Source organism: Macrosteles quadrilineatus, unplaced genomic scaffold, assembly GCF_028750875.1.
Source record: "Macrosteles quadrilineatus isolate MER2022 unplaced genomic scaffold, UCM_ALF_1.0 Scaffold_1__1_contigs__length_201487025, whole genome shotgun sequence".
Lineage (NCBI taxonomy): Eukaryota > Metazoa > Arthropoda > Insecta > Hemiptera > Cicadellidae > Macrosteles > Macrosteles quadrilineatus.
Window position 1 is genome coordinate 160,670,501 of NW_026542594.1, and position 10,311 is coordinate 160,680,811.

Consider the following 10,311-nt stretch of genomic DNA (forward strand, 5'->3'; position numbering starts at 1 on the left):
ATAAATCCGACATCGATGGCTGTGTACGAGTCATATATAGACAGTTTTACCATTCAATGTTGATGTATGTGTCTAAAGAAGTGTTTTTAACTCGGGTGTCACGTCTGGACCCACTGCAGTTTCCGGTTATGATGTCTTTAAAATTGCTACATGTTACGATTTCACCAGCTATTTTACTTAAAATAAGACCATTACCCTCTTTTATGCAAATAAAAGCACAACAAATCAATGTAATTAGTCCATAGGAATGTTTCCACTATATAAATACCCCCGGTGCAGCAATCCTTTCGACTAAGCGAATTTCCATTTGCCTGGATTGATTTTCAATTAATCTATTAAATTAACATTGTTTGAGTCGTTAATTTAATGTTAATTTAATAGATTAATTGAAAATCAATCCAGGCAAATGGAAATTCGCTTAGTCGAAAGGATTGCTGCACCGGGGGTATTTATATAGTGGAAACATTCCTATGGACTAATTACATTGATTTGTTGTGCTTTTATTTGCATAAAAGAGAGTAATGGTCTTATTTTAAGTAAAATAGCTGGTGAAATCGTAACATGTGGCAATTTTAAAGACATCATAACCGGAAACTGCAGTGGGTCCAGACGTGACACCCGAGTTAAAAACACTTCTTTAGACACATACATCAACATTGAATGGTAAAACTGTCTATGTATGACTCGTACACAGCCATCGATGTCGGATTTATATGCGTTTTTGCGCAAAATTAGGTTGTTTTGTACGATTTTCTAGTTTCTTGACGTGATCTTTTGAGTAAAGCATATAGAATGTGGTATTTTTGTAAAGCTCTTTTAACGTGCTACAACTTTGTCTTTTAGTTATTTCTGATATATTGTATCAATAAAACGTTATCGACAAAAATTACACAAAAATGTTTAAAAATATAGGTTTTTGCAAAATTACGAAAAATGTACTAAACATAAAACAAAAGTGCAAATGTAAGAAAGATAGCATGTAAACTTTCAAACAAAAAAAAGTTTATTCCAATCCGATACATGGTATGTAAAATATCGTTATTTTTAATATAGCCCTTTCCGCCATTTTAATGACGTCATAACCGGAAACTGCAGTGGGTGCAGACGTGACACCCGAGTTGAAAACACTTATTTAGACACATACATCAACATTGAATAGTGAAACTGTCTTTATAAGACTTGCGAACTGCCCTAGATGCCGGACTAATAGGCGTTTTTGCGCCAAAATTGGCGTTTTTATGAGATTTATCTAGTTTCTTGACGTAATCTTTTGAGTAAAACATATCGAATTTGGTATTTTTGTAAAGTTTTTTAAATGTTCTACAACTTTTTTCATTGGTGGTTTTTTATAAATTGTATCAATAAAACGTTACAAACAAAAATAACTCAAAAATATTTAAAAATACAGGTTTTTGCAAAATTACGAAGAATGTACTAAACACACAACAAATGTGTAAAAGTAAAACAGGTGGCATTTAAAATTATCTTTCAAACAAAAAAAAATTCATTCCGATCCGACAAATAGTTTGCGAAATATACGATTTAAAAAAATCAATGGCCGCCATTTTGATGACGTCATAGCTCGAAAACGTACCAGGTGCGAACTTGACACCCGAGTGGAAAACACTTCCTAAGACACCCATATTGAAATGCAAAAGCAAAATTCTCTATACACGACATGCACACAGAACCGTAGTCAGGTCCTGGACTACTAGGCAAGCTTGGTGGTTAATTTTGCCTAATCCTTATGGGGCATTAAACATGAGACATAGTATAATATAAATAAGTGTTCAGTCAAATCGACAAAAAAAATCTATTTTACAGACAGCTGTTAGATTATAATTTAGGTCTATTCTATTGGTTCATCTTTAACCGACCAGTAACATCTAAAAATCATATACCTGCATATTATCATGGACCAACAGCTAGTGCTCCACAGTATTAAATTTCATCACTACAGCCAATTTATTTAAATATTGATCAATATAACACAATGATAAATTCAAATTGATACAATAATGTATTTAGTGTTTGATGAGTAGGTACAAAAACTCGGTAGGACTAAATGGGTTCTCTGGGGCAAAAAAAGAAAATTATATATAGGCCTACTAAATTTTTTCCAACAAAAAACCCTTGGACCAATACCACTTACAGTAGTATTTTTTCATAAAAAATATTGTTTTAAAAATAATACAGTTGTTCTTATGAAACTTGGTATTGTGATTAAGGTAGTATCGATCGCAAGCTATATTTTGGCCGAGGGTGGGGGCCTGCTCCCCGTGTCCCACGGCTGAATCCGCCACTGCATAGAGCTAAGGGCCTTAAAAGCACGACCTGACCATGATCCAACCAAGGCAACGAATGTTTTACCAACTACAGTGTCAATATGGATGTTGAAGAAGTAGCTGCTGTGGTGCATTTGTATCGTAGGTACGTTAATCGGAAGAAGAAACGATACTGGATACATCCAATGTTAACTGAGACTTTTCCTTCTGAGTAGCATCATCACGTCCACCAAACATCACCTCTCAAGCTTCCTTCTACATCCCTCTGTTGGAATAATCTACCGCTGATAGATCCCATGGGTTGAGCTGTGTACTGGTCGGGTCGGAGACAAGTCATGGGTAGTGCGCGTCATCCCATTTTATTGTGTGCTATTTTTCGCTGCAACAGCCAGCGAGTCGGGCACGAACCAAACTGCAAGGACTTTGGTCCTTTGGGTAGACCAGTACGCGTTGTTCCATTCAGGGCCGTCCCTAGGGTTGGCAGCGCCCTGAGCAAACGTGGTCGTGGCACCCCCTCCCCCCACCAGTAATAGTCGCATTCACATATTTTAAATACTATGTTAATACAAATAGCCGCAGCGCCCCCTCAGCCTGAAGGTTGCCCAAAACCTTCAGACGGCCCTGGTTCCATTTATGCCTATTATAAAACTGGCTGTATCTGACCAGTCGGAGTCGTGGTCGGGATAGTGCGCGCTGGCCCTAATATAACAATATACTTAGGGAGTATTTTGCCTAGTACCTATTGCAGAAATGGAAATTGGCCCTGAATGTTCCCTAAGACTGATTGCTCTCTTAAGATAGTTTAGACATCTTTTCAAAAATTAGAACTAAGTCGTAATATAATTTACACTAATGTTCCAGGACTTAAAATAATTACAATCGTCTTTGTACACAATTTTTTTTTAATATTTTACATTAAGTTTGAACTATACAATTACAAATAACAATCCACTACGAGAAACACAATATCTACCCGGTTTAGCTTGTCCTCAGAAGCTTAGCCTCTTTCTTCTCATCCAACTCTCTTCTTTGCTCCAAAACAACTTCTCTCCTTTTTTCTAGAAACTGTTGATATTCTTCTGCGTCTAAAGATTTTACAACTTCAATACCCATATTTTGAGCACATTGTATTGTCTCCTCACATAGTTGTTCAAGTGTTTTCAAAATATTTGGTGGATCTTCCATTTTTATGTTTGCAATTTCGTATATATGTTTTAGAGTTACTTTTCCTGCTACCTCTTTGCCTAGAAGTAAAACAGAATTTTATTATTTCTTAGTATCTTGTTTTTCATAACACTACAAAATAATATAGTTAGCTTGTTGAATTATTTTATACATTAATACATACATATGCATATGCTCTACTCCCGTTTAGCCGGGATAAAGTAAGGTCAAGGCTTCCCAGATATATGTAAAATCGCAGTTAGTTTGCAAACTATTGAACAGGAAAGGGCATTAAAATACAAAACAGTACCGGTACTAAACGATGGTAATTGCATTACAATCCTGAATGTTGTATTTGACAGGAATCACAATGAATAACCCACGCATTTGAACACAATAACAAATATAAATACAAAGAATATGTACAGTGTTAAAGATCAAATAAAATATTTACAAGGCACAAACTGAATTACTTTCTTTGAAAATAATCAGTAACAGTTGTCTGTTGTTGAATAGCAAAACATCTCTTTTTGATTAAATCTAAGGCTTACCTTACGATCTAATTTATAAATTGGATCGTAAGGTAAGCCTTAAATTTAATCATGTTCAATAACAATCCAGAGGCTCTCCAAATCTCTTTTTGATTCTACTTTCATCACATAAACATAAACTTGTGTAAACTTGTGTTACTTGTGTATAAACATAAACACTATATCTTGTGATTGCGAAGACGTCATATTCATTTTCTTCGGTCGCAAAAAATAATTGCATGACAACCAAAAATTATATTTTCTGTTGATTTTCTGTTTCGGTTTTAAAATGTCAATCAATCATAGCCAAACCTAACAAACTTACAACTCCTTAACTGATGCTGAAAAAAGGAATATATATTTTTATTTTGCTTAGTGTCTATTTAAAATTGGCGTAGCTCAAAGTTTTAATAAATAAAAAAAAAAACGTTACCTATGTGGTAGTGGCACTGAATTAAAACATTTCCCTAAATTATGTACATAAAATACTACCTGGCTGCATTGCTCCTCTTTGAATACCAGCTGCTTGCATCAAGTAGTACATGACGGGTGGTTTGTGAATGACCAATCTGTAGCTCCTGTCTGGGTTCACATATACTCTGATGGGCAGTGGAATTCCTGCCTTTATATCTTTGGTCTTTTCATTGAAGTCTTTTACGAATGCTGCAATGTTTATTCCTCTCTGGAACAGATAAGAAGAAGCTATGGAACTGATGAAAAATGTAGCTAACTTATCAGCAAAATAACAGCAGGCATTCACAGTAGGCCTACCTGTAGGCTTAGTCAGAGCTCAATTTGTAAAAAAAATTAAGTGCCGGAATTGTAACCTATTTTATGTCATTACTACCAGAGTACCTTATGTAATACCTTATGTGTACCTTATGTAATACCTATTTATGCCAATATTTTCATCTTTTTTAAAGAGAGGTACCAAAACGCCATTCCGCCGCAAATCGAGCACTGAGCTTAGTCTCTTACGAGATTTACAGAGTGAAAACAATGTCCCGGAACAGTAAAATATTTCAAAAAGTATTAAAGATATAGCCTAGCTACAAAAATTGGTACTTACAAAGTTACTAAGCATTAAAATAATTTTAACACATTATTCAGTGATATGCTACCTCCTCAGGGGGACGGCTGGTGACAGGCGAAACTCTTAAATGTAAGCATTGGTTGATATGCGCATCAAATTAAATGTCTTTCTTAGTAAAACACAATGCTGCAAACCGGACCTCAAACAGACAACCGAGTCAAAAATTACAGCTAGACAAAGATTCATTAAATTTGCAATGCTATTATATGTCACCTCCTCAGGGGAACACCCGCTAGTGGACGGAAGAAAATCTTAAACACAAGCAGGGTAAAAACTGGATAATGTATGCAAATTGCCCATCATCATTGGTCATCATTATATCTGATAAAGACAACGAAGCACTAGAAATAAAATCTTATATTGTTCTAAAAATGGCTACCTATTGAATTTTGCAACACGAACGACCACATTTTCAACAAATCAAAGACACGACAGCTCAATTCTCGGAATATTGCGGGAAGAGGTATCGGCCTTCTCCAATCTTGATTGAGTTGAAGCCTCCAATCATTTAGGGGTAATAACAGAAAACGGCCTGACATGGAGAGATCACCTGGACGGACTATGCAACAAGCTAAGTAGCCTAGTGCCCTATTCACTCATCGAAGAGTAAAAAGGTATCAGAAACTCTGAAGCAGTCAAAACCACCTACAGCTCTTTATTAGAGAGCCATCTACTATATGGAATCATAACCTGGAGGACGCCAGGTGACACAAAAACCTACTTATTAAATTCAAGAGAAGGTTGTTGGACTTCTTGTTTGAATTGGGAGGGAGAGCTGCAGATGTGCCTTTAGAGACCTAGAAATTTTAATCGTTGTAACCTGTATCTTTTGGAGTACATCTGCCTTGCCACATCAATGAGCCTACATCATAATGTAGATGTCCATAGTACCAGCCCTTTTACCCATAATACCAGACACGTACAGGACTTCAACCTCCCAGCTCATGACATGACAAGATTTCAGCAGAAACCAACTTATGCTGGAACAAGATTCTTTAATGCTTTCCCCAGGAAATGAAGAGCCTAAGTCCTGACACTGCCCCCAAAGCAGAACTACGGGCGACAGTGCGACATTGTTGCAGAAAGACGGCAAGAGCTGCAGAAAGCCCAGTCTGCAAAAAATATATAAATATTCAAAAATTGAAACATTGTTTCTTCATAATATTACCAAACGGCTAGATCATTATACAAAATAAACTTATCACACACTTTTTAAAACAGTTCAACTTAAAAAAAAAAAACTGTATTTTGTATAATAAATATTGAAACAGGCATAGTTAGGGCCACATGGTTCTTTATTACACTTAACCTGTATTAGTATCTGCAGAAAATACTATGTTGAAAGTCTACAACTTTATTTACTACAGAAAAATTCTAGTCCTGCAAACAGTAAAGCTACAAAACGTCTAAAAATGCTAAAACAGGCAAAGTTAGGGCCACATGGTTCTTTCTTACAATTAACCTGTATAAGTAATGCTGAAAATGCTAGGCCTACATAAGAAGTTAGGCCTACCTAATAAAATTGTTTTTTTTTGCAAAAAATAACTTAGCCTAAGTTAGCTTAGGCCCTAGCCTATACTGTAGAAAGTCCACATATTTATTTTCTACAGAAAAATTCTCCGTTCTGCAAACAGTAGCCTAACGCTATGGTTGCACTTTCGTTTACGTCCTACATTTACTATTATACATTATACATTAACTAAACTTACCAGCTGGTTATAAAATGAAACTGTTCAATACTCAGTGCATTGATCATGAATAAGAACGCATAGAATAACCAAATTACTAAAGCCATTCAATGTAACTTAATAACAGTCCCTAGGTGTATTTGAGCGGTTACGAGCATTTGAAAACTTATTTATTTCCAAATATTCATTAAAACTATCACACACACAGATCTTTTACAGGCTGCAGTTTCATAAGTGTCCCGCGGAACAATTGAATGAATATAACTTACAGTAGGCTAACTTATAACTTTCATTTGATTGATCTGCAAAACACATATGAACGGCTGTACTTTACTTTAGGTCCTACACTCATTTGAATGAAAATATTGTTTATTCATCGTTTGGTTAGTTAGGTTCATTCGAATGAGTGCAGGACCTAAAGTTCAGCCATATGAACTTTAACTGTCTGAAATTTAAAATAGACCTAATTATGAAATTAAGCTAAACAAAAACTTTCTGCTTTGGGGACCCTGGCAAGTAGGGAGTTAAGTTACCTACTGAAATGGCTGCTAACTTACTCAAAGCATCAAAGAGTACAAAAAACGTAAAAATGATATTTTGTAGCCTATAACAACATTACGTCACAGATGTAAACTGTATTTCTATGACAAAATTTTCAATCTTGACGATTGTAAAAAGAAGAATCTCTGTCTCTCTCCCTATAGTGTAAGCCTAACCAAAAACGGGTTGGACCAAATTAATATAGGCTATAGAATTCAACTTATTGATCGCAAAGCAATTGGGTACACTTCCATATCTGTTGGCACAAACAACTAATAGAATTAAACAATTGAATAATCAATTACTCATTCGGCTGTTTGTGCCAACAGATATGGAAGTGTACCAGAATTTATTGATAACAGGTTTTGAATACATATGCCTATTAGGCGTAGGCTTACCTGCCCCAACATGGGACCTAGAGGAGGGTTAGGCGAAGCCTTGCCTGCTGGAACAAAAGTTCTTATTTTGGTTGAATGTTCAATCTTCTCTATTGCCTTTTTCACAGTCCTGATTTTCCCTGCTGCTCTTGACATTTTCTCGAATTCCTGTTATTTTTCAATACAACTACATAAAATATGAATAAGGTCAACCGGTCTATGTTAGAAGTCTTCACCCGACACAAGAATATAATAAAATAAAATATACTACTGTACGTACACAAACAAAAACAAACCCGTACCCCTCCCTTGCATTGACCATTGACCCTCTATAACTAAACTAACCTAAAAATTGATAGAAAGTAAGAAGAAAACAGCAGTAGGAGCAGACAGCCATTCACACGAAGCCCATGAGCCCATGCCCATGACCATGAGATACATCAGCCATCAGGGCCCATAACAATGATTTTTTTATTGCTAGTTCATTTTTGGCAGGCTTAGTTTTGATGTGCAGTTTTGTTGGACATAATAATACCTAAATAGGAGAAGAGGGAACGTTAATAATCTTTAAAGGCAATTAGACTAAGCCAATTTCCATTTACTGGATTTTTTTAATTATAAAATATTGTTTTAAAATTATAAAATAAATTTTTAAAATAAAACTGTCATAACATAACCTAACCAACCAGACTTGCTGATAATATAAAAAACCGTATAAGATAAAAATCTAATTAATGATTACTTATAATTTTTAATTAATTATAAAATTAATTTTAAAATTTATTATTATAAAATTAAACTCCTAACCTAACCTAACCAACCAAACTTGCTGATATGAAAAATTTGTTGACAAAAAGTTAGTGCTACCAGTGGAATTCGAACCCGGGACCTCCTGAACACTAAATCGAAACGAAACGCTACTAACCATGCCACGAACGCCGCTGCTCTTACGGTTCAGGAGCTATAACCAAAAAACTGTGGGTGGGGCCAACTTCACGGAAGTTAGCCCCCCCCCCAGTAGTAATATGTGAGCACTAACTTTCAAAACTGTACCAACGGTTAGTGCTGGTTAGTGCTTCAACTCCCATCGTTAGTGCTCTTACGGTTCAGGAGCTATAACCAAAAAACTGTGGGTGGGGCCAACTTCACGGAAGTTAGCCCCCCCCAGTAGTAATATGTGAGCACTAACTTTCAAAACTGTACCAACGGTTAGTGCTGGTTAGTGCTTCAACTCCCATCGTTAGTGCTCTTACGGTTCAGGAGCTGTCAAAAAACAGTTTTTACGAGTTTAAATGAGACAATATAGTATTAATCTTAATCTTTCATTGACTTAATAATATACAGTACTAGCTATTTAAAAACAGTACAGTTTTTCATTTTGTTAACATGAATGAAACTAATGAGTGTATTATTCTATTTTATCAACCAATTATTATATATTATTTTATATATATTTTAATAATATATAATAAACCAATTATTATATAACAAATGTTTAATTAAAAACACTAATACAATCTCTAGTTTTATTAATGTTTACTAAATATTTTAGTTAGCTTTGAACAAGCTATTTTTAAATATACAGGGTGTTGAAAATGTCTGGAACCAACATTATATCTGGTGAGTGGTTAAAGAAAAACAACTGATATTTTGTGTACGGATATACTATGGTTTTACCTATCTTTTGGTGCCTTATGAAAATTTTTACCACTTATAGGGGACGTCCTGTCGAGGATGCAGTAAAAAGTTTTAATGGAAGCCTATGGTAAATGATACATCGTTTTAAAGGCCATATTTTTCTGAGTAAGGAGCCACAAATTTCATCTCAAAAGGACCTCCCTAGCAAAAATGGCGACTGTTTGAAATTTTAAAAACCACTTATAGGGAACGTCCTGTGGAGGATGCAGTAAAAAGTTTTAATGGAAGCCTATGGTAAATGATACATAATTTTAAAGGTCATTTTTTTCTGAGTAAGGAGCCACAAGTTTCATCTCAAAAGGACACCCCTAGCAAAAATGGCGACTGTTTGAAATTTAAAAATTCCGTTCCCTATAAGTGGTTTTTAAAATTTCAAACAGTCGCCATTTTTGCTAGGGTGGTCCTTTTGAGATGAAACTTGTGGCTCCTTACTCAGAAAAAAATGGCCTTTAAAATGATGTATCAAATTCTATAGGCTTCCATTAAAACTTTTTACTGCATCCTCCACAGGATGTTCCCTATAAGTGGTAAAAATTTTCATAAGGCACCAAAAGATAGGTAAAAGCATAGTATATCCGTACACAAAATATCAGTTGTTTTTCTTTAACTAACCACCAGATATAATGTTGGTTCCAGACATTTTCAACACCCTGTATATGGACTATATTATATTTTTTATAAATAGATTGATAATAAGTCAATAAAATATGAAGATTAAAATTTTTAAACTACAATTGAACTATGCTCAATTGTAAAAAGGGTTTTTATAGGTTACATGTACTAGGATAACTTCTCTAAGGAATTTTCCTTTCATTTCAAGCATTAAAAAATGTGGGGAGCCTAGTTGATACAATTTGGTGGAGCTGTCTTTGAATCGCCTCGTGAATATGGCCTCGGAACTAGAGATTCATTACAACTCCTGGACATTCAGTAACC

At 35.0% G+C, this 10,311-nt stretch overlaps 1 protein-coding gene across 1 annotated transcript; it reads right to left on the reverse strand.

The window, feature by feature from the left end:
* Positions 1 to 3,167: 3,167 nt before the first annotated feature.
* LOC128983080 (39S ribosomal protein L11, mitochondrial) lies at positions 3,168 to 7,986 on the reverse strand. The gene is made up of 3 exons (XM_054402237.1): positions 7,699 to 7,986; positions 4,472 to 4,661; positions 3,168 to 3,529 (listed from the first exon to the last, which is right to left on the reverse strand). The coding sequence occupies exons 1-3, from the start codon at positions 7,831 to 7,833 to the stop codon at positions 3,264 to 3,266; spliced, it is 591 nt and encodes a 196-aa protein (XP_054258212.1). The 5' UTR covers positions 7,834 to 7,986; the 3' UTR covers positions 3,168 to 3,263.
* Positions 7,987 to 10,311: the final 2,325 nt, after the last annotated feature.

Bases quoted from the DNA above. Each gene is read 5' to 3' on its own strand.
- LOC128983080 (XM_054402237.1), bottom strand. From the start codon at position 7,833: ATGTCAAGAGCAGCAGGGAAAATCAGGACTGTGAAAAAGGCAATAGAG. The intron at 4,662-7,698 runs GTAAGCCTACGC...TATCTGTTCCAG, and splicing joins TAGGTCCCATGTTGGGGCAG to AGAGGAATAAACATTGCAGC. The intron at 3,530-4,471 runs GTAGTATTTTAT...TTTTACTTCTAG, and splicing joins AAGAGGAGCAATGCAGCCAG to GCAAAGAGGTAGCAGGAAAA.